Below are 25,793 nucleotides of genomic sequence, written 5' to 3' on the forward strand. Positions count from 1 at the left end.
ATACAGCTTAGGGCAAATTTTGAGTCATTTCAAATAGAAGTGTGACCAGGCAACCACCCCTTGCCAAACAAAACCTTTGCTATATGATATTATGGAATCTGAAGTATTTTGCTAACACATTGACCATTTCCTTATCAAAATGAAGCAAAGTGTGTTTAGTCCATGCATGAAAAGCATCTTTGTTTTCTCTTCCATAATAACAGCAGGTAGCGCATGCTTGCCTTTACTTGAAATGTTTAGGTGGACCATGCAGGACCTTGTTGTTGTGTCGATCCCTTTAACAAGCATAGCAACAGCAATCTCTTTCAGAGTTGACTCCAGTCAGAAAAATGAATATGAAATTTGCTATGGCTTGGTTATCTTAAGTCTGAGGGTAGACTCAAAGATCTAGGCAAAATTTAACAAGTACTAAGCCAGCTCTCGAATTATCTTGAGCCATGTCTCTCCTTGTCAGCATCATCCAGTTTGTATTGTGATGCACTCTTAAGCATCGCTTAATCAGCATTTAAGTAAGTGATTACAGTAAGAAATTGGGACCACTTTGTATTGTTTCCAATTGACCACAACAAGCAAAGCCATACTGGAACCTTAGCTCATACCCGGTATTAGTTTTCTGATCAACTCCAAGGAATGACCAGTATTTGATGAATGATTTACACAAGCACTTAGATGGTATCTCCAAACTATTAATAAGTGATATTACATTGTGGTCACTGACACCAGAGTGGTTACCATGCAAAAGGCTTGTGGCTCGCTGATAAAGTAGTGTGGTTGCATGGTTGGTTGGTGACCATTGAAAACAGTGATGATACATCGTTGGACTGTTGGACTGGTTTTCGTCTAAATCTGCATTCTCCAATTTATATCACTGCTGTTTCTTTGGTGCCTTGACAGATAGATTTCAACATTTGATGAAAGCTTTCATGATGTCATAATATCACATAACTTATATTGCTAATGTTTAGAGGGTCTCATTGCAATTTTCAAAGATTGTTGACATATCCCAACCTGACTTGATAACATTATTTTGACCTCTCAAATCAAAAGTGCGAGTGTCAGATTATTATAAATCAATTATAGCTAAGCCACAGATATCATTTTGACAGGACAATTATGTAAGAAAACAAGGCCTAAGTGACAGAACATGACACTTGACATCGGCTTGACATGTCACTGTTAGGGATAAGTGGATAAGCCGTCTGAAGGATCACCAGGGCCTACTTGATTTTGAAGGAGTCGACTGTCTGGATTTTCAAAATCGCTTAGACTTCATTTCAAAATACGTCACATTCACTACAAACTTACATGTAAGTTATTTGAAAGTAAGTTAAAAATTGCTTTTCTTAAATTTCATATGGGACATTATAAACAACAATGAAATTTTCATTTGCCCTTTATACCATTGTTTGATTGTTCTTATCATTTGGAACACACTTCCAGAATTTGGTTGATTTTATCTCTAATTATTTATTCTAACTCTTAGACTCATCCCAACATTTACTTTAAATTACTGCATTTATGCTTCGAAAAATTTGAATGAATATTTCAGGTTCTCAATTGAATTCATCATTTCCTATCATTGAAATTATGAAAATGCCATGTTCATCACCATCGATGCAGAGACGTCTCTTTAGCGTAGCATGTTAATTACGGGTAATCAGAGATCGTTTATAATTATTGAATCAGCTTAATAATGAAAACTATACAACACATGAAAAGCCAATACGCAATATTGTGAAAAATTAATGTACCAATATTGAAAAATACAATGGCCGCCTTTCCATTGTTGACTGTCGCTCATGAAGGGAAGTGGCGGTTCTCAGTTTGCTGGAACAAGGCACGATTCTAACCAGAGATGTTCTTTCCCTGGCGACATTTTTCAAAAAAGCACGCTTTTCAAATAGCGGCATCTTTTTGCCAATCACGTGAAGTATGTTTGGTATCAATATCGCACTTAGGTGTGAAGTGCTCGTTTTTTCATTGATCGGATATAAGCAAACGCATTATCTGCCTCCAATTGTTTGAGTTGCATGCTGCTTTCCCCTTTCTGGTTTATTATGGCATCTCAGTCCAGACTCATTATTTGCATCTGTTATACGATGAAATATTTGATTTGTTTGATTGGGCTCATGCGGTTAATAATCAATTTTGTGGTTTTTGAATAAAATCAAAAAAACATTTCCTGTTTTACAGGGGATGGGGGGGGGGGGGGCAGCTGCCCCTTCAGTCCGTTGTGGCCTACACTTTAGCATCACCCTGGTGGTGTCACAACCATGGTTCGGTATCAGTTCCTTGAATTAAACAGACTCTTTTTTCTGACAAAAATCCATCTTACTTATTCTCTAGTTTGATGGCAAGTAGACCTTCAGCAACCCCAGTCATAGCCGGGTATGAATATTAAAAATGATATTGTGATAATTACAGATGGCTGTTATCGTAATATCTAAACAAATATCAATTCAGGTGATATCATTCTCCAACCGCACAGACTTGTCTCTGTCCAGCTGACCCGCTGTTCAACTTTAGCGATATGGTTCGAAAGTAATCTGCAAATGAAAATGTTTATGAGAGTAATAGTCCATTGTGATTTTGTGTTTACTTCATAGGTTATGAACAGATTGGGGATTGTTTAGGTTGATATCTGCAATGAGTCAGCAAATCGGTGGGAATGTGGTCAGTGCCGGGTCACCTCAAGTTTTGTCTTGCAGCGCCCAATCAGATGTCTTAGCAACAGCAAGTTTTTGCAGAATCAAAATAGGGCTTTGGTAAAATCATTTGTCCATGCATTTCATCAAAACAAAAACCTACTGTTGGGAATTGTGTTGGCTGATGGCAAATGCACCCTTAAAGTACATCAACCCCTAACAAACTGATTTTGCTGACCCCAATTTAGGATATCAAAAGAAATATAACTGTAAAGATTTGTAATGATATTTTACAGTTGACTTAAGTGTATATCGATATATCATACTATTTGACAATGCAACAATAGAGAAGTCATTAATATTGTGTTTGGTGGTCACTACCGCTAACCTGAATATGTCCTGAATCATGAACGTACATTTGTACAAAATTACATGAAATTATGCCGATGACATTCATAATGTTTCCAAAGATATGAGTTTGATGTGGCTGCTGCTGATACCATAGAATGTAACATGTAATTAATCAACTTTCGTCACATTTAAAAAGGAGAAGAAATGGTTAAAGTTAATGTCTGTTGAGAAAGATAATGCATCATGTAGGCCGAGGTTGAAATCAACAAGGTTTAACCACAGAGCCACCTGACCTTAAACAGTCAAATTTTGACTGATGTTGGGTCAGGCCCAAACCTGTCCTTTGTTTGGGCTTTGTAAAGTACTAGCCAAGGAAAGACCATAAACCTGAATGACAGGACACATCAGTATTCACATTTTTTCGCCTAATAAATCATGTCCAGAACAAACAAAGACAGGTATGATGACACCAAATAATGTTTTGACTTTTGAGGTGCCTTTTGGTCCATGACTTCGTGGTTTCAACACTTTGCTTCTGCAGTGCCTCTTTTGGTTGACAAGTGTGTTTTGAAGAAAAGAGGTAGATGCCATGTGATTGTATCATTCATGCCAACAGCATTACCCTCAGGCTACATCTCTGGTTACAGTTGCCAATAGCTATAAGGCCTTACTTATTGATTTGATCACTTCTGGGTGTGAGATAGAATTCATATTTAATATGATTAAACAGTAGAAGAGACAATGAGTGCGTGATTAGTCCCCGACTGATTCCACCAAACAAAAGCTGGTGATATTTATAGACGGGAATGATCGAGAATTGGCCGAGGCTCACAGTAAAACAGTTAGAGTGCAAGTGTGAGAATGAAATACCTTTTCATTAGGAATTTATTGGTCGCATTGGAATTGGTGAACATTATAATAAGGTTAACCATCTCTCGTCCCAAAGATACTATGATTCAGACAGAGATTCACTCTGGACTGGATGTTGGATATGTCTTCTAATACTGTGTTCTTTGATGATGCTATCTGCAATATGAAAAGGGTATGTATTTGTGTAAAGCAAGCAGTCATCTTTGCTCTACCAGCTATTGCCTCTTGTCTTGTTGGCCAGCAGCCTCTGACATCCCAAACCGGAACATAAGCACTGCTAAAGCCGAATCAGGAGCAGTCATCTTTAACCGGCCAGCTCTTACCAGTTGTCTTGTTGGCCATCAGCTCGTATGGCGAGAAGGCTTATGGCAATGATTGCATTTAATGGGTAGAAGATTGTCACAAAGATAAACCCATCCTTCTAGTGTGTAAGACCTCTGATAAGCCCATTGGCAATTGCACTTAGCCTTATAGGCAAGTGATAAGGCTACCTACGTAGACCGGGCGAAAATTTGGACGATCCTTTTAACCCTTGTGCTGGATTCCATTGGTATCTGCCCAAGTTGGATCGTAGATTGCCTTTGTGTGGCAAACTGTTCTTTGCTCCAATCATCCCTATTTCAATGTTAACTTTTTTGGAAATGGTTCTTGCAAAGCATTTGAAGAAGTTTCAGTCATGATTCAATGTGCAGTTTGCCTACTTCTAAATCTACTCATATTGTGCTGTAACTTGATATCCTTTTAGAGGTGACAAATAAATATCATCAACATCTTGTATGAGTGTCTACCAAAGCAATAAAACATTTATGGCATATTTATAGGGCGTTTTGATTTCCTCTCGCATTCCTCTCACAAGCGGAAGTGCCAAGTCATGGAGATTTATTCCTAATCTTATTCTTGAAAGGTGTCACATGGTTCCCTACTATGGATACGAATGGTCCAGGTTGGCCGATTGGTATTCTTATGCACTTAGCAATTGCTTGGAGGGTGACGGACAGCTTCTGTTGATGACCACAGCCAGAGAGGATCATGAATATTTCAGATGTGTCTGTATCTTTATGGCAATGACAATGTTGTTAATGTCATGAATTCTAAGTAACTTATTCATCTAGACCTTCGTCATGGTTTGGTTGATTAGATTGAAACGTTTTGGTGGATTAGTGGCTACATGTATGTACATGTACTTAGAAACTTAGAAGGAAATTCACAACTTACAGAATACAATTCTCAGCTACATGTAGCTGTTTGCCATTGCTGTTTGGACACTGGCCATCTTTGACTTTCTTGGTCTGTTTGAAAACGGAATCAGATTGTGAGCTGAACACCAATGATACCAAGCCTTGTTTTCACAGTCTTTATATTTCACTTTGAGCTGAATCAATCAGTAAATGGAAATAAAAGTACTCGTAATTTCCTTCAATATCCATGCAAGTCAATTGCCTTGCCATCTGTCTGCTTGGATCTTCTGCTTGTAGCGATCCAACCAACCACCTGGACCCGCCTCTCCCCTGCTTCTTTATAGAGATCATAATGAACCTGAACCTGTTCAGAACCAATATGCATACGTCGACCACATCCACGTTGGCAACCTTGTGTCCGCGGAGAAAAAGCGCCAAGTTTCATTTCCTGTCCGAACAGTTTCACTGATAAATGACAATCATTGCTATTCATTGGTTTATACAAACAGTCATTCTATATCTCTGCGATACGGGATCCGGTTGGATCTTGAAATAATCTCGTGAAATGGTCAAGGGACCTGCATTTGCCGATTGACGCATTGTCGGGAATGTTCTTTGAAATCTTTTGGCTAATAGCTGTATATATTATGACTTCGAGCTCTTGTTCATTTCACCTGTCCTTGAAAAACTGTTGTGTACATTTTGTACTGTAATATTACAAGATGTACCAGAATGTTTTCACTGGAACCGAAAATTGTGAGTCACTTGGAACGAGAGATTCTTCAGAGCGCAAGTTGATTGGATTACATGCCGATGCACTGGGTTATAAATACATGGAAAAACACCAGCATTGGAGAGAGAGTCAAGAAAGCACTTTCCTTGGACCTAGTCCACAAGGTTCTCCCTGACAGATCTTTTACCTAGCCTTGGCCACTCCTAAGGATTACGGCATATTCAATTGATTCAGACAATTCAGGTCAGCTAAATAGATTTCCTTGGGCTGACATTTTCAATAGCGATCAGACCTTATTGAATTTGTCTCATCTGAATTAGTTCGTTGAGCTTTATCTTGGGTTTGACAGCTTCAACTTGTCTGACCTTCTCAAGTCGATTTCAGTGCTGATTGAGTAAATGTTATGTAGTTGTTGCAGTGTGTGTAATGTACTGAAGCCTTTGGCTGGATCTGGTGAAATATACATTGATTATCAATTTCTTGACATAATTAATTAACTGAATTGTTAAAGATTGAGATTTTACCACACAAATATGTTCGGTTTTTATTTCATTGTGGATTGTTTCTTCTCGATAATACCATCATTTCGGTAAGCCATCTCTTGATGAGGATGACCCAATTTGTTTTTCTGTTAAATGTTCCGGTCATTACCAAATTTCAGTTTAGGAAATAACTGAAATTAATCATTGCGTTATAGATAACTTTGAGCATTTATTTTGTGAAAAAATCGGTCAAAGATATTGTAAAACTATGTCAGAATGGTGCTGGATTGATTGAAGAGAGTAGTTGTCGAGTCCATGAAATCAGAGATTGGGCTGTTACAAAAACCAAACAAAATCACTATCCAAACACAGCAACCTTCATTGGATGATTAATTCCCTTGAACATGACTTAAATGACAATTTGATGCCATATTACTTAGTCCTTGTTCAAACAATGAAAATTAATCATTAATTTAATTCTGAAATAAGGTGTTTTTGATGTGCATGTGCAGTCCAGGAAAAACATTGAGGTTATCATGGAAAACAGAGCAAAATGAATAGATTTGCTGTACTTTTCATTGGTTATGAATTAACCATTTGAGCACAACATTAATATGAATAGGTCTGCTCATGAAGTGGCCATCAATTCTCGTTAGGCATGCAGGGGACATAATCGACACAAAAGCCGTGATTAAATTTCAGATCAATTGACCATCAAGAAACAAAAGGGAAGTTGTCATAGTGGGCTTTTCGATTACTGATGTCTGGTCGTGTTTGGAGAAAAAGCAACACCCTGTCATTTGACGTCCTTTTATAAACAAAATCACTGTCGCATGTGTGACAACAAAGTTCCGCAATATTATGAAATCAGTTGTGAGTCATAGGTGTCGCCATGTGGTCCAGTCAATAAATAATGGCAGGAATAGATCTATCGCAAATACTGTTAAAGGGGAAGGGGCTACAATACTTAAAGGGCCGGGTCCATGCATCTTAGTTATACATGTACTTGTACATAATTAGTTGTGAGCAAATTTCTCCATAGATGACGATAGGTGTATGTTTTGAATCGGAGGGAAATGGCATTTGCAATGGGCGGATTTCTAACTTTCAAATAGAAAAAAGATTTTCTGTTGGTGATGATTGCTTATTTCCACCTTTGAAAATGTTTTCTGCCTTATTCTTTTTAAATATGTGGCAAATTATAAGTCATAGAATATTATGATGATAGAGTGGTAACAGCAAAATTTATGCTGCAAATGCTAATAAAAGTGTAGCAGTGATGTCCATGCATGCACAGTCTAATGTACATGTTTAAAGATTATCCATAGCGCCATGCCACATTATAAAGTCACTCGAGTATGAAACTTGATATCAGGCATAAAATAATGATTTTTGCTATCATATTTATATCACGCCGGCAGTACAATACTATCGACATATTCATGTTTAACGCATGTATCTAGCCCCAGGGAAAATGTAGCATGCGCTATTTTTGCCACGTACATTTCTCTATGAAATCGTATATTTGACTCAATATTTCAGAATCCCCAATAATGATTTGTCTGATGTTGTTTAATGTGAACTGTAGAAGAGCAATGTGGGTGTTGTCTCGAGATAGTATTTTGTTGTCACGCTACTGGAGGTGTATTTGTCTATACCTCTGGCATGGCATAAGGTTCAGTAGGCGGTTTTCATAAAAGACAACAATAAATAATGATGACTTGTATTTTGAGAAGTGTGATGTTCTGAAAGACCGCTTTGAAAAAAGTGAAGTTTCCAAAACTTATTTCTGGCCTATGAAATTTTATACTGGTATACAGGCATGGGGTTATCGGGTTTAAAATGAATGCAAAATGATTTTCTACTATTTCAAGTACAATGGTCATCACCTTCAGTCTGTGATTACTCATGGTTACATGAAGTAGGAGAGAAGGCCAAAGAGATGCTTTGATTACAAATAAAATTAGATATAATGGAAATCAAAATCACTCTTCACACATCAGTAAAACTTTTGTTCTGTTTTCTCTTTGCAGATGCTGTCAAGTCCACCTCCACCTCAACACCAGCAGCATCAGCAGGATATGAATGGTCGAGATGGCAGCAATATGCATTCACCGCTACGGATGACCCTACCTCCCGGTCACCAGAATCCCGTCTTACACTTCCAGCATCAAATACAGAGTGGACAGTATCACAACGGTCGGCCACATTCACCGCTACCAATGCAGCCTTACCCAGCTCAGGGTGGCGGTCAGGCGCCCGTTCAATTCGGTCATGGATATCCTCATAATTCGGGATATTTTTCCCCTCATCAACATAGTCCAGTGCATAGTCCTCATAGTCCACACAGTCCAATGTCACACCCGTCTGCTGCTGCATCATTCTTCGCAAGGTAAGATTATGTTGCGTGTCCTTCCTGTGACACTTAAAGGCCCAATACTTCAGTATTTTCACTGACCTCATCACGAATACAGTGTAGAAGTTCACAAGCTGGTTGGTGAATTGTAAAGTTTAAATGGATTTCAGAAAAATTTTTAAAAAAAAATCTTGGTAAAGCTTATACAGAAGTGCTTGGTGACGAGTGCGAGAAACCAATTGATTGTTATGCAGTGTTTTCATTTTCAGGATTGATTCGTAAAACTCCTTGGTAGTTTTGCAGTAATCAGTAGGTTAAAGCTCAGCTGCTTATGGCAGTCTAATGGAGTTTGACAGAGAACAAAAAAAATTAATAGGCCCTGGTGAATATTCAATTTAGATATAATGATCTAGTATAACAAAAAGTGTGTTAATTTATCAATACAGTAGAATTCTTACACCCAGTTTGAACTATTGGTCAAATGTAGCAACAACATGGGTCTAGACTGCCTAATTACACTTGGTAATAGAATTAGTCGACAATCATGTCAATGGAATTGTTCTTTGAGAAAAAATTGCAACTACAGAGGTCGAGACAATGCCACCCAATTAGACATCAATAAAAGCCCTATTGGCTTGTTGATTGCTTGAGTGTCTCGATTAGACGGATGGGAAGGAAAAGAAATGATTGTGGTATTAATGAAGTCAATGTCGTCATTACGCCAATTGATACTGTCAAGACTGATTTGAACAATCGCTGTGACATGATATGTAATCTATTTGGTTGTGATACAAGATTAATGAAATGATTTAAGTTTTTCTTCTGGAATATTTATCGAGGCGATATTATATTTTGCCAAATCAATGATTTGGGTCAGAATGAAGGCAGTTCTGTCATGAAAAATATCACCAGTTTTGACAAATTTTGGACTTGTATAGTCATAGCCCATCCTCGGCATTGAGTGAAACTGGGTACCAATGTTGAGTACCTTCACTGTCATGTTTTCAGTAGATTAGAGCTAGGTTGCAGGGCTAATTGGGGCCAAAAATCACTTGTGCATGTGCATTAAACCCTATCGTGATGTGTCAGATTATTTGGGTGGTAATGAGATTAACTCACTCTTGGATAATGTTAATTAAAAGTTACGATTTGATCTTTTCTGTCACGATTTTGCAACACGTCAAATTGAAGAAAAGAGGTTGGATTTCTTTCTCTCTTGCAATAATCAGCTGACATTTTACTTTCGTGTTGAATGCAATTAGAAATATTGATCACAGGGATCTATCATATAAAGGTGATGCTTTGATCAAACATGATAAAGTCTTCCAAGTCTGCTTGCATGCTGTGTTGTGCAGAATTATCTCCGTGAGGCACAGAGATAGTTGATACATTTGGTAAAAGAGGGCAGTAGTTGAGCATTGTTTTTTGCATATCGAAGCCAATAAGTTGAAATCTGATAAGAACGAAAGAAGGGAAGGGGGGGTACCGTTGAGATATCAGATTCTAAATTTTGGTTAGCATTCAAAGGATCTGCATGTCAGTGGCTACAAAATCCATTTTCAAAAGTTTAATCAAAATGATCGTTCTGTTCAGATTCATTCACCAAGTATGTGAAAAGGGTCCTTCAATCATTATTCATGATGGAGTGTAGGTCAAATGCAAAAAGCGAAAAAATCATTCCCATTTAGAGGACTCAAGAGGGACATGATGATCGATTGTGTTGCGCAGTCAGCCCCAGACAGAACATAATCCTAATTCACTGTGCATGTGCATGCAATTCCATCACGCATTTATAGCGGCGACTTGGTTGGTTTTCCGTGATTTTTGAGAGTCTTCAAGACGCGTCTGGCCACGCAACACTGTGAGAAACCAGGGCCGCTCAAGCAGATGTCTGCAGAATTTATGATGAGACGTCTCGGGTGTACATGTTTTAGACATATTTAGATTTGGGGCAATAGCAAACAAGAAGCCATGACTAACTCGGTTCTTCAGCGCATTGATGGCTAGGGTTTGTTCCAAGGAGTGGTTACCAAATAACTCAGGGAGGCAAATGGATTGGATGGGACGCAGGTTGGCATCATTCATTTCAAGTCTTTTTTCCAGATCTGTTAATAATTAAGTGGTTGTAATGCATTCCGATGTCATGCATTTCTACTTGGTGCTCAGATTAACCCCCTCAAATCTAAAGCAGATACTTGTATTGGAGCCAGCATCCTGTTGCAGTTGCTCTGAAACAATTTGGTTGATCATTAACTTCATGCAACTATGACTATGTCACCACCAAAACCCTGACAGAAGTGGATCCCTGCCTTTTCATTGACTGACACTGCACTAATTCACCCCATGTACTCTAAATATACAATACATACACTCCTACACATAGACATTTTCAGCATCATATCGTTGCACTTTTATCAATGAATCAAATTTTGATGAATTGCTAGCATTTTAAATACCTTTTCATTGGGTCATTTTAGAACGGGCACACTTTTATGAGACAAAATAAGGACATTCTTTGATCTGATGTTTTGATCGATAAATTTATTTCTGATATTTCCCCGGAACTGACCTCGCATGTGTTTGTCCAAGTTTCACTAAGCATTTTGTGCTCTGTGCCTTTATTGACTCGAAACCATCTAGCGTGAAGGACAGTTATAATATACATTGCAGTTATCATTCATTTTTAAAGCCGATAATGTTTTTTTTTGTGTCAATGTTGTTTACTTGATGAATCAGAATATGCATTTATTTGATAATGGTCATGAATGGGACTCAAAAGAAGAACAGTAGTCCGAGAAAGGGCACAGGAGGGCAATTTAACTTCTGTTCATATATTGTGAAAAAAGTATTTGGCCCAGCATCATCTTAATAGTACATAGCACTCTATTCATAGTGTCATGATTAGAGCCTTGACCACTCCACCCTGGAGAATCAGTATCCTGAACTCCGACAGTTAATACGTTACCAGTCAAGGTTCTGTGTATGTCATGTCGTCTTCCTGAGTTACTGGGTCTATATGAAAATAACATAATAAATGAATAGTGAATGCCAGATTCATATAGCAGATGAAGAACAGTGGTGAGACAAAATATCGAATCTGATGAATGACCTCTTATTGAACTTGGCTGTTAATGACCGTGGAAGACTAATCAATAAGTATCATGATCTACCAGGCCTACCAATCAAATTTCACCATTGTTAGTTGGTATTGGTCATAACCTGCGTTGAACTTCCCGACCAGAGTGTTTGGAATGCTGTTCCTTTCCAGTCAAGTGGTAATCGGTCTGATAGGATGACGGAAATGAGTCAATTGATAAACACCTCATACTTATTTGCAAATCGATACTTTCTTTATCAATGGCCGTTCAAATTGTGACAAATTTATCACTTGGTATATACAAGTGGGTATTGTTCACGATATATCAGAGCAGGGTCACTTGGTGCACTCCTGAGAAGCCTTTTCCTTACTTGCTGAGCTGAGCAACAGCTAGGGCCTCCCATATCACCACGGAGCTGGTCCACCATGGAAAGGTATTGAGAATTGCAGCGAAACCTTGAGTGAATTGACTGCATACCCTACAAATAGTTTCAGATCATCAGAAGGACAAGAGAACAGATGGGAGGAGAACCTATCAACTCATAAACCATTACAAGGGAGTCTTGGATACAAGGGGTCAGACATTTTGTTGATTTCTGTCAAAATAAATCACCCAGCATGGTCAGTGGCAATATTTCAAAGCACAATGGTTGCTAGACTCTTGTGTGGCACACATGGGCGGGAAATTTCAAACTGACACGTTGTAATTACCCATTCTATGAATACCGTGGCATGCCTCCGCATATAATTCATACCATGTTAGGTTAACTGATGATCTTATAGGACTCGACTGCATCATTAAGGAGGGGAAGGCTTTGTCACACCTGGGGAAGTCTCGGTCATTAGCCCTCATAAAGTGGTCAGTTGATGACCTGGGGCCCTGATAGGTGTTTGTAAGTGGTGATGGGTAGTTAATCATACTGAATCGAGACAAATTCCATTAGATTGGACAGATGTTGTGTCCTGGACCCAAAGTCATGTCAGTTTTATAGAATTGCCTTAACTGGTCAATTAGGACAAATCAATGATTACTAAATATAAGCTGGTCAGTTTCTCTCCCTATGGTCTTTGATGGGATCATCAGTTATGTATTTGACCATTAGATTCAAAATTGACTATGGGAATTTTAGCTTTACGAAATATTGTGTCTAAGGGAATTATAACTAAGATTTATGAACTCATTATGATCTTCATCAACTAAATATAACTGATTACCGTTGCTAAATGCGTCTCATCAGTTATGGGTCTTGCTGTATGGAAATTTTAGCCCAAGAAGATCATAAGGACGATTTATCAACTCATCATCTTCATCTGGCACACTGGGAAGTCTACCTAATGTAGCTTTATACAGGGTGTTCCAGAAACAATCAAGATCCAGTTTTACTGCTGACGCCTGTTAGGTACCTGCATTTCTGTATTGGCAAAGCATCAGTGGCATTCTGTATCCTCAAAATCGGGTGACCTGAAACTCTGAAATCACGAAATTCAGTGGGGCAACTTTGGAACAAAATCTGTTCAGATCCTTATCAGTGTTTTCTGTCAAATTCCTTGACATGATTGACAGTAGTAATTGGCCTATCAATTTCTGTCAATCTTGGCACTTAAGATAGGTCAGTCCGCTTCTGTTTGACAATGGACCATTAAAGTGGATGTAAGACAACTCAAAGCTTATCTCTGCATCTTGTGAGCAAATATGGACCACCTGTTTCCCCTACCTGGACTGGGTCCACAGGAAGACTCCAGGGTAGCGGTGTGACCCGGAGGGTGGTGACAATCAATAGGAAGACAGAATAACAATCACTGTACTCGCCTATTAGTTATCTCCAATACTCAAATTACTTTGAGGGGTTCATGCCCTAGAGAATGGATTTTCAGTATGTGACAAAAGGTTGCTTGTCGATAGACAGATGAATCCCTATCTTGGCATTGTTACTCATTTTGCATCACATGAGATCATATTGACTGGACAGATGGACAGAAGGAAATGGGTTCCCTCAAATGCCAACGTTTTACTTTCTTGCATGTTGACACTGCCACGGCATTGTGGTCCTCCACAAGCTGGCACAAAGTTTGTTTCGCTGCATTTGAATGAAATTCTTTAGACCGAAATGCAAATACTCTATTAACCGCTAGTCACAATAATTAACATTGATTTCCAAGGTATCTATGTTTGCACAGGGGAGAAAACCTGTGTAAGTCACTTTTTTGTTTGGAAAAAATCGAATATGATCGAAAGTCAATTGAATGTGATCCAGTCAGTAAATGAGGACGAGGATTAAAAGTGTTGGGATGTGATTTTTGTGACCTTGACCTGTCTGCAGTATAAATAAATATTGAGTTTAGAGATGAGGTCTTAGCTCTGTAAACAGTAATGGATGTATAATGTAAAGTAGGAGGAAACCAGAGACCCCAGAGGAAACATATGTTGTCGAATATAGTCGGCTCTCTATCACATGAGTGAAGTGGGATGACTGGAAAATTCAGCCTAATTTCAAAAGCGAATGTCGGACAGGTTTTTCCAGGCCTCTCATCAAAGTTTTTGAAACTGTCTGCTGTATCTTCATGCCAGGTTTCATTTTATACTCCATTAACTGACTTGAAATCAATAAGCGTCACTTTCTGACTTGGTTATGTGAATATTATGTCGGCTATTGATTCAGATCAAACAAGTTATTTCATCGGAATTTATTTCTGGACGTTTTGATCTTGATTGATCACTGAAAATGTGAAAGGAAATTTGAGATTTTTTGTTGTTCCACAGTGATAGTGTCCTATATTTCCTTCTGTGCACATTGCTAATTCATGAATTTTTAATCAAGCTTGAGAGGTTTGCGAGAAAAAAATGGAAGTTTCTGTTTTATTCGTTTAAGTCCCATTTGTTGCTTCACCGCTTGTCGGAAGTCACGGCGACAGACAAGTGATTGATAAATTGAATTAGGTTATTGCGTGTTAAAATGAAGCCAGATTGTTCAATGAAACATTTGCCATTCAGTTGTAGATTGTTCTGTTTGTTTGCTACTAACCTTGGTTTCAAAATTCTTAGAGACCATATGTAAACAAAGTTTAAAGATGGACTAGGTCTCTTTCGTCGACACAAATTTGGACAGATGGCCCGTAATGGCTACTTCATTTTTTGCCAATAGATCAAATCAGATAATTCGGAAATGAGATCCAGTCCAAACATTCCTAATGTCTGCTATCTGAAGTGAGTGGACGAAGATACCCAAAATTCGTGAGGGCAAGTCCCTAACAGTCTCAACAGCAGATGTCAGGGGTCATTAAGAAGGGCAAGATTACCCCCTTCTACCCTCCGCTGACAGGGAGTAATTAATTATCCCTCACCGCAAACATTCAAATGATAGAGTTTGATTCTTAAATATCAAGCGGGGAGGAGAATTTGGTGGAATTGATTGTTGGGGTTGTCATCAAGGAGACTAATGACCCTTCTTGCTATAATTGGCAGTGATCGGTAATCAAGTTTGGTTTTAGTTTTGGCGGCTTGACAGAAAGTGATGGTCAGAGCAGGAGGTCAGGGAGACCAAAAACATGAGAGTGTTTGCACAGTTTCAACAATTTTGGTTATAGTGTGTCCATGCACAGTTTCCGTTTCGGTTACGTCTGATGTTGCACGATTCGATTCGGGTAATCAAGACTGAGATCATATCACGTAACTTGGTAAATTCAAACTGTCTTTGCCAAGCAGGGTGCATGCTTAGGGTCTAAACTCGGGCACCAATGTGATCACCTCAAAAGGGATAATGACTTCAGGAAATGGCTTGGAAACAGGACAGTGCCAGCTTATTGTCTTCTTCGAGATGATTTGATTAATGAAGGGAGGTGGGACTTCTTGCACATAGGTGATGTCGGGGTTGGGAACGCGGTTGTACTCTCTGACTAGATATCATCAGACATTGTCATTCCCACTCAGTGGCTTTAATCACATCTTTGATTCAACAGCGGAAGTACAAATGATAATGACGTTGGGGGAGGCGCAGGATTAATGTGGGTGCTGGAATGTTGTCAGGTTGTAATTAATGACCGTCGTGTTGATGGGGTGCACTGAATTTAGAGTTTTGGGAAGGAACACTTAGCTACAGGCTTCTTAGCAGATGCGATGTTATTTTAGGTTTTGAGTTGAAACTCTGGCAGATGTAAGAACATAATTTAAAGACTAGAGTACAAATTATTGCCAATCTCTTCCAAGCTGAACACCTTACAGTAATTCATTCCCTAAAAAGGTGTTTGGTTTTATCAACTATGTCAGCAGAGTCCTCGTTATTTCAGTTCAAGGAAAAAGGCAAAATAAATTGTAACAAATTTAATATTCTGCTCACATCATGACCAAATTGGCTTGAGAGTTTTGACAGTCAGACTGTTGTAAATCAATGTATCCAAAACAGGTGACCTCTGTGGTTCACATTGTTCCAATTGAACTGTTGTCACTCGAAATGTCAAAATATTTTCATTGGGATTTGACAATCCTGTCATTTGATTTGTTCAGTATTATTCTTCAAGTTGATTTGAGATTCAAATGCAAACACATAAATCTAGAATAATTCCTTCGCCAAACAAATGAAATGTTGGCATGCTTGTCTAAAATTAGTTCATTCTCGTTTTAAATTTTGATTGACACGGTGTCTACCATTATCTTGTCCAAACCCTTTAAATTGTTTGTCGTCTGCCTGGCATTGTTTTCCTGTCTGCTCAGACCGAGGCCAATCACCTTTAGCCATCTGCCTTGGCCACCCCTGACCATAATCTTCCGACATCTGACATTTTTTGTCTTCTTGGCATCGTATGCTATTGTGTCGTTACCCTGGAGTACTTGGTGACAATAAGTGTTGTGTATTGAAGGATGACACTTGGACAAGATAGTGACTGAATAACCAGGAGAGCACCATTGGCAGGTTGCCACTTATGGTCAGCGTTTCTGGCCAATTCTGTGCCTGAAGTGAAATCAACAATTGAAATTTAATTGGAAAGTCACACAATGTGACTTTGGACAAAACCTTTAGGGAGCATCAGTGCATTCTAGCCTCTGGGTTGCAAGTTTGGTGAAGGAGACAATAGCTTTCTTTCTGGTGTTTCTGATGCTAGAGTCATTATAATCTGACATTGGTAGAGAAATAATCCGTACGAGTGGAAAATGTCTAAATCCAATGAACTATGTTCCCGACCAGTAGTTTGCATTCCAGAGGTCAAAACAATGCAGACGTAACAAAGTTTTACCGCATCCTTCAGTGGTCTTGTTCCACCTCATACTGAAGTGGGAGGCATAGCCTTGGGTTTCCAAGTGGAGCTAAAAAGAGCCTAGCTATAAAAGTTATGCCAACACTGCTGCACATAGTGTCCTTGACCCAAACGAAGGCAGAGCATATGTTACCAATCATCTCTTGACATAATGTTGCAAAAACAATCACTTTGCTAATTTTCTGGACCAATTTGCCTGGATGAATTCTATGTTCCAGTCAATCACACTGATTGACATGATTGACATATCGTTAATGGCTTCTTCCAGGTGTAGCCAAGGCTCAAATAACTGGACATTTGGGTACATCCTTGTCCTCTCCATGGTATGGGTTAACTCGCACACTGAACCTGTTGGTAGTGCTAATGAGGTTGGTGGGCGAGGTGAACTCACATGGTTTACATTGGAAGCAAGAAAAATTGTATTGAGAATGAATCTATGTCAAATACTTTCATCTCATCACCAGCAATGGTCATTGAGCCTGTGAAAGGGAAAACTGCAACAGGACAGTATGATATACAGCAGTGGAATTAGATGTTCACCCCTACTGACACTAGACCCTTGTTTTGTTCTCAGAATATTGTAGCATGGTGGTGTAGAACATCACACCTGAAGTGAGATGAAATCGCACCTGAAGTGAGATGAAACCAGTTTCTGTAACCTCAATGGAAGAAGCACCCATTGATTTTCCACGCTTTTCTGTGGTTGTTTCTTCCTTCTGAATGACCTGTTACCCTCTGGCTGTTAGAAGGTGTGGGCGCACTCCCACCGAATGTTTTCTTTGGAAATTGACCCCACCCAGTCTGATGATTGCAATATTGAAAATTCATGAACCATTGTCATAAATTGTTTATGTATTTGCAATTGTTTATTGGTGTTTTGGCATTGTGTGAAAGAAAACATTTGGATTAGCCAATTGCTGTACCCCTAGTGCTTGTTTCGAAGAAGGACTGATGGGCTTAGCTTCATATCAAATAACATGATCCAATAAGAGATGACAAATTCCAAATATTCAAATGTCCCAACTGATGACCATTCCTCTGGGTAAACTAAAGCGCTCAGCAGGCGAGTGCTCTCTGTCAGTCTAACCTGCGACCTGTGATGTAGCCATGACTACATGACGGTGGTTGCAATTTAACCAATCAATAAACACTTTCCAGTGATGATTGTCATGTTCTTATGGCTATTAAAGATGCAGGTTGCAGTAACTGAAATCACTCTTCACCAGTATAGATAAGTGACAGTAGAAGACTTAACCGCCCTGATGAAACCAGCCTAAATGACATTATCATTTTCATGACTGTGGCCTTAGTTGTCCTTCATTTGAAGTATTAGGACATAATCTGGACATAAAGTGACATAAATTGACATCAACTTACAGATAGTTGCTTCAGAGAAAGTGATTGTATGGATATAGATATTTGACATGAGATATCTTTGACAATAATGTGATAATAGGTGTGAAGGTGACATCTGTCAATCATATTTCATTGACAGTTCAATCCGATCAATGCAAATGATTAGAAAATCCATTCCTAGAAGTGCGTCTTGGTCAATATTTTGATGCCTAGTTTGTGTTTATGTTATTTGTAAGATGTCTACCCACCTCTATCTATTGCTTAAGTTGTGATTAACCCGAGGCCACAAGTCACTGAGTACAAACCATGAGAATTCACTGATTCACTAATTGTGATAAAATTTAGCACACCACCTGACGTCTCCAATCAAAGATCATGAATAATTCGCCACAGTTTGAAAACAAATCTTTTGAGCCGCATAGAATTGCATTCATCCATCTCAAAACAAAAGCATTTGCTACAAAGCACTCATTGGCCCGGTCCCATATCACCACGGAACAGACCGATGAACTTATTGAACACGAAGTGGTAATCTTGCACCAATTGACTCAAACTCTCCGGACAAGCGATCAAGAATTCCAGTGCATATGAACACTCCATGTTAGAGGCTTCTATTTGAAGATTGCATCCCAGGAAGAGATGTTTCTTGAGCTATTAATTAGGCCACTGGGGTTTGTCACGAGTTTGCTATCTTACCTTTCCACAACATTGTGGTCCTTCAGGATCATATGCCGCCCCCATCCCAACAAGGACAGGTGTTTTATAGCATTAGCTACATCTCTTCCTCTGTTCTTCATCTTCTCAATGCACCTCAGAGCCTTGGAACAGTTTGCTGCACTCAACAGAAGCCACTACTCAAGGACATGGAGTAAAAAGCTTGCACTTAAAATGGATTTACTTATTAACCTTTGGTAGAATTTGTGGAATATGATATTTCTTTCACTAAGTTCATCTCTTTACAGGAGAAAATGTTGAGTTGAAAATATGTAGAATTGTTGCTTTTTTCGGGTGTTAAGTTATGTTGTAATCATTGGATACAGACTAGCACACTTCTTCATTATGGTGCTCCCGATCATGAGGATAAGTCCTTGTATTTGTTCAATTCCTTTGAGCAATACTCCAGAGCTCATGAATTCAGCTGGCACAACATTGATGACAGCAATTCAATAGGAACATTCGCTCATCATGGTCGAGCCCTAACTCTATTAGATATCTAAATATTGGCGCATGATCTCGCAGTTTATAACAGATTCTTATGATGTACTCAAGTGACAAGTTTAATCGCTCTGAATCATCCGAGTTGACTGAGAGACCTGTTGTCATTTATCTTCTGGTGATCATCGCCAAGACAAGTTATTGCTAACGTTTCAATTGTCGCTGAAAATTGTGGAAATCTTTCAAAGTCCTCATGTGTGACTATTGAAGATTCTTTATCTAACGAGCTAACGGTTGAAGTTACTATGAATCATCATTTTGGCTTGTTTCTTGGACCTGTAGCCATTCGTCTTCAAGTTATCATGAGGTATTGGATTTGCTCTAGTTGTCATATCATTAGATGTGTTTAGATTCTGGGTTTGGCTCGGACAAGTTCTGCTTGAAAGAGATTGCCTGGGTCACCGAATATCACATTTATGATTTTCGTCAATGGGAAATTTAACTTGAACCGAAGTGGAAGCAGCATGTTTGAGTCATGAAATCTGTTACAAGATTTAAAATTTTGTGATATATCTGCCTTCAAGTTCCTCACCAGATGGCAGTATGATGGTTAGCAGAAGCAGAGGACATGTACAGCAGTTTACCCAATGACTTCCATTACTGCTGCATCAGTCAGACAGAAAAGTGACAACAGTATCAGTAAATCACCAGAAACAAATAATTTCCATTACACGCTGATCATTCGGGCCACCAGGGGTCCAATTCTCCCTTACAAGATATGTGCGCCAAGAGAATGGTTCCTTCAGTTCAGCACAGACTCCATTCAGCCAATTGTCTGTTTCATCATTCTCGGCTGCCCTGAATGACAACCTCAATAAAAGTTAACAAGGATCAAGAGAGCTTCGCCAAATTGAATTAGGAATGAAATATGAAGGAGAATCTGACATTTATTGGCGAGAGCTATTCATTAGCACAAAATGTATGTTTTTTCTGCCGTTCTATGTCTTTGATACTGCCCTTGGATCTTTGTGGTGCAGGATTTATTAATGAAGGTTAGAAGGGTGAAATCATCATAAAGCTTACTGTCTGTGATTCTTATGCCTTGCATGAACAGTCTGGTAGATCATCTGGTGTAATTTGTTGGAGGATGTTGAACCTTAGATCCAAAGATGAAGTATTGGTAATGTTTTCCTCTTTGCCCACTTCAAGGGTTTGTCAAGCATCCTAAGTCATCCTTGAGTTTTAAATGTTTTGGTATGTGGTTGATTTAATTGAAAGTATTAATGCCTAAGGGTGATATGCAGATGAATATCTCGGCTGTTTTTGGTGTATTCCATATTGAGAATCTGAAGGTATCATTTCATCTCAACAGAAAGATGATGTCACCTGGCCATGGCCTCAACCCCTGGAATACAAGGTTGACACAGATTGTCATAGGTGACATTTGGCACCTCCATTATCCATTTCATGTCAGGGCTCCATCGGACACAGACAGCACTAATTCACTGATGGGTTTCCAATCATGGGTCATCATTAATCATGAGTGGTCATGGATTAACCGTAATTTTGTCAGGTTCTGCCATTCTCCTTGCCATTCTCTTGTCTCTGACCTGGGTCACATCTGCCAGATTCACTATCATGGTGACACTGATAGCATTTTGAAATTATTCAGATGTCTATAGTGATTCATTATGATTCAATTGTTAAATTACTTCAATGTAAATTTCACCTGAGTATCCCATGGTCCATTTGGCCATTTGGCCATTCTCTGTTTGACAAGTTGATGTCATGGGTTTTTGCAGTTGAGAATTGTACCATGCTTATTAATTGCCTTGGCAGGTGGAGAGTCTGTTGAGGGGATATATCTGTTTAGTGAGCCCTTAGGCCCTTCTGGCCCTGGCCCTGTCTGGGCCAGCAGCTTTGATTAGTTATCCTGACTAGTAAAGCCAATAATAATCCAGAAATCATAAACATGAAATAGCGTGATTTATATGAAACTGCTTTTGTTTACTTTAAGCCTGATGCCAGGATTTTCTCCCTCCTGATCTGGATCAGTATAATGGCCTTATCAATTAGGGCCCTTGCTGGTGAGGTTTGATGAGTAGTCCTGACATAGAAATCTGATGTTAATCTTTGTATAAACTTTCTGTTTCTGGCAATGAACACTGTTTATTAGAAGTTTCACCTGGGCTGATGTGGTTTCAGCGCAGGGGAATCTGGATCAGTTAAATGGAGTTACTTACTGAAATTAACTTTTGGTTTAAGACTCTGAATAGCTAATTTAAAGCAGCTCATGTTATGGTCTTTACCTCATCTTAGCTCCAGCCTGTTACTACTTCTTGACTTAGCTGATGTTGCTTGTTCTAATGCTAATTTGAAGACACAGACCTTGCAGATGGTTCTGGAGTGGCATAAAGTAAGAGCTAAATTAGTTATCTCTTGTGGACTTGGACTGCTGGTAAGTTCAGATTTGGATGTATGTATACAGTACATACTTTTATGGCATCGAATGACTTTGACCAATCTGTCAGGGCATTCTAGATCATCTCAGAGTCTGAACTTAGTTCAGAGATGCCTCAATCCACGATCCCCGGCAGAGGCAGAAGATGAGATGCGGAGCCTGCCAATATTGACATTCTTTCTTCTCTGCACAAGTTGCTTATCAAACTTGTCTTGTTGCTGTTCAACTCTGAAGAAAAGGATGACAATGGTGTTTGATAACCATTGAGTCCTGGCAATGATCTGAAAATAAATCGTAGAATTGGAAGAAAAACAACCCATTGAGGCAGTTTTTGTCTAGAGGGGCTGCACCAGGATCACTTTCGTGGTCCATTGTGATCTTTTCATCAAATTACTGGGCACAATGAGTTTCAATGATGGAGTATGCTTGGTCCTGGGCCGTTATGAAAACAGTTCTTATTTTGGTGTCTTGTCATCCTGCGAGCCCTTGAGCACATAAGCCTGATGTAGACCAAAGAAGTTTGGTAACTGGAGCATCTGAATGAGATGCAATTTTGTGGCAATGAAGCATGTTTCAAAACTCAATTATGTGGTAAGCCTATCAGACTTTTTCGAAGAGGCATTCAGATTCGCCTGAATACACGTCAGACTAATTGTAATGTTGAGTGCACTGAGGGTTAGAACTGTGGTCTTTGAAACTGTCGGTGATGTTTGGTTGGTGGTATCAGATTGATGAGAGCGTTATTGAAGGCAGATTTTTAAAAAGGCTTCGAAGTGCACCCACTCTGATCCAGAAACCTGGCCAGGTCATCTTTTAGTCTCTCTTTTAAAAATAGAAATGTCATTAATCAAAGTCCAAACCACGCAAAAGAAAGATGACCTGAGTTGTTTGGCCAAATGGGATCTCATTCAAGGTGTGTTGACATGGTTTAATCCGATAACCTTACCAAAGTTGTCTGGTCTATTTTCGACTACAAATAGACAATTTTGATGAGTATTGTCACGGAATTGAGTTCATCACTCTTGGTGACCTGCTGGGTACAAAAACCCAGACTGAAAATGGCAGTTCGGTGTCACTGATGAGGCTGGCGATGTTTGAGTTAAGATAGGGCACTTGGATTGGTCCGTCATTGGAGGGATGGACAGCTTTGGGTTTCTGAGGTTTTCAATGGCTTTGACAAATGTATTTGAAGTAATTTTTGCAGGGAAATTTACACCGAAATTATTGTTTTGACCGCTGTCCCCCTGGGATTTGCTTCTGGATAGTAGTGGATGAGGGGTCAAATTACATTGGTAGTGATCAAATTCAAATGTTTTGAACATAAAATGGCTGTCAGAAAGTCAAAGCTGTCTGTGCAGCATCTGTAATAAATAAATCTAACAATGTCTTTCGTCATCAATAATTCTCATAATGATCTGTTGATTAGGTGAATCATATTTAATAGCAATTTTACCTCAGTAAAGTCAATATTTATCCTTTCTCTTCGACTTTCACAAATTCATTATGCCTTTTGTTATTTACTCATTGAGTGTACAGAAAGTGTTTGATGAACGAGTTCGCCTAATTGGCTAATGGAGAATTGTTTGAATGGTGATATTTGGACTTCATGTTCATTTCAATTTGTTGCCGTAGTTCATTAAGTTTGGCAGATGTATCAGTTTGAGGGAATAGTTGTTTCTCAATTTGTTCAAATGTATCAGCTTCAGTCCATTTAGTTGGTGTCTATGTTTGTGTGAGATAGTGTTCCAGGCAGTAGGTGCTTTAAATTGTCATCGGTTAATACCCTTAATGGTATAGAATGGCTGAGATCAGAGTGTAAGGCCTTGTGAGTCCCAACGGGACAGACGGAATATTAGCGGATACCCGAATTTGAGTTTTTAGGTTGACTTGCTAAGATAGGAAGTGGACCTAAAGGACACGGCCACATTTGGAAAGAGGGAGCAGAAGTTTGCCTTTAAGTGTAAGCAATTTTGACAACAGTCGTCAAAGTTGTCTTGGCCATGTCGCAGGTCAGAGTGATTGAAGGCACCATTGATGGTGTTTATGGAAGAGATGATGTGATCTGAAATCAATTCTACAACTCTCTGATATTTCAGACCCCCTCCAGATGCATTTCGTGCTAACTTTGTTCAGATTCTACTCACATATTTCTGAGAAATGTGCAAAGGATTTTGTTCAAGTCATATTAATGATTGCCTGTATGATTAGTTCTCACCTGGGTTGATTAGATAGGCCTGTATCACTTCAATGGAAGGTTATGTAAGATAATTACCAGAGCCTGGAGAGCAATTAGGTCCATTTCATGAAACTGGATGAGTAAATCCCAAGTTATTTCAGGGATTCTAAATCCCCTCCACCCTCCAGCCCAGGATGAATAACCCACAGGCTAGCATAACACAAATATTATCATTAGCTGCAATTAATAACCAAGTGTCGATTAACAGAGCGATTTGGCCGCTACCCCCATTAAATGGACTAACCCAATAACCCATCTTCTTCTATTCTGGCAGTACTGTGTTGACATTCTGAAAGCTTGGTTAAACCCAACTCTCTCATGGGATACCTATATCTTTAAGTTCTTCTCATGATACCAATGGTTTTTCATGCGAACTGACTCAGAAACTTTCTAATTTGAGTTACAATGTGTTCTGTTCTCAACTCCTGAACACTACTGTGTGTAATTCTCTATTCGGATAACTGAAGCTGTGTTACCTCAACCATGAAGGATGGACTTCAAATCATGTAAGTTTCCTCATCAGACATGGACAAAAGTCATCTTGCTCATTTTAGTGTGGATTATATTGTTTCATTTGGCTCCGAGGTGTTTTCAGATTTCTGTAGTATTACTCTAGAAGCTGAGAATGGTGTGTGGCCTAAGCTGAATCGTGGTCTTTTGGAGCAACTGATACTGTCAAGATTGAGTCGTGAATGCCAAAAAGCACAACTGATTCGATTGTGCAAAAAACGTTGCATTGCCTTGGAGTTGCATCTGACAATGCACAGATGTCTTCTCAGTCCACAGACTACTTGAGACATTGTGCTTGACTTGATGCTTGCAGGACTCCACTTCAGATTGACAAGACTGCTTTCAGAAGACTTCTGCAAAAAGATACTTTGTAAGACAGCTTTTTATTCAGGTGTGGGCCAAATTTAACTACAATGTAATATGCAATTTAAAAAATATATGATTTTTAATGCACCATGAAGAAATGTCTTTAAAGATTTGTCAGCCCATTCAGAAACCATTTTAGGGAGGCCAATAGACGTGCCTATTCAGTGCTCTTTTCACATGACCCTATCTGTGGAGATAACAAAAAGTTGTCTCTATCAAATTTAGAATTTGTCTTTTTGCTTCATTAATCGCTATCAAAAGTGGACATGTCAGTGTCTAGACTGCTCTTTTCAAGTTCCTTTATCCATTTAGAAATCAAATTATTTGATAATTCAATATGATTTTGACATTTGATTCCACGGCATAGGATATTTGAGTTCATTAGATCACTGGTGTTAGGCCAACTGAATAGCCATTATTTCTTCAATCTTGAGGCCTTTTGATGTATATTTTAGATCTAGATTGAAGGGTGCAACAAATGTGACCCTACTACCTGTAGATGGCACTAGCAATCCTTATGCAGTTCTACCAAACCTATACTATATGTTCTAAAATCATCAAGAAAAAAAGGCTTTCTATTGAATTGGATGAACTGTAAGTTACCTTTGCTGCTACCTGAGTTTGGTAATGGGTGCCTCATTAAAACATGTTTCAAACTATGTAGCCTTGAAAGAACACATAACTCGAAGTGCAGAATGAAATAAGTGCTGCACAATTGGGCGCAAAAAGTGGTGTTTATTTCTTCAC

The 25,793-nt window shown here is 38.9% G+C and overlaps 1 protein-coding gene across 1 annotated transcript in view; it reads left to right on the plus strand.

Moving 5' to 3' along the window:
• LOC135484857 (kinesin-like protein KIF26A) overlaps positions 1–25,793 on the plus strand; it is a 299,588-nt gene that overhangs the window by 197,947 nt on the left and 75,848 nt on the right. Inside the window, exon 9 of the mRNA XM_064766551.1 lies at positions 8,293–8,651. Within this exon, the coding sequence (XP_064622621.1) occupies positions 8,293–8,651 (359 nt within the window). The remainder of the gene's footprint in view (positions 1–8,292; positions 8,652–25,793) is intronic.

This window comes from Lineus longissimus, chromosome 3, assembly GCF_910592395.1.
Source record: "Lineus longissimus chromosome 3, tnLinLong1.2, whole genome shotgun sequence".
NCBI lineage: Eukaryota > Metazoa > Nemertea > Pilidiophora > Heteronemertea > Lineidae > Lineus > Lineus longissimus.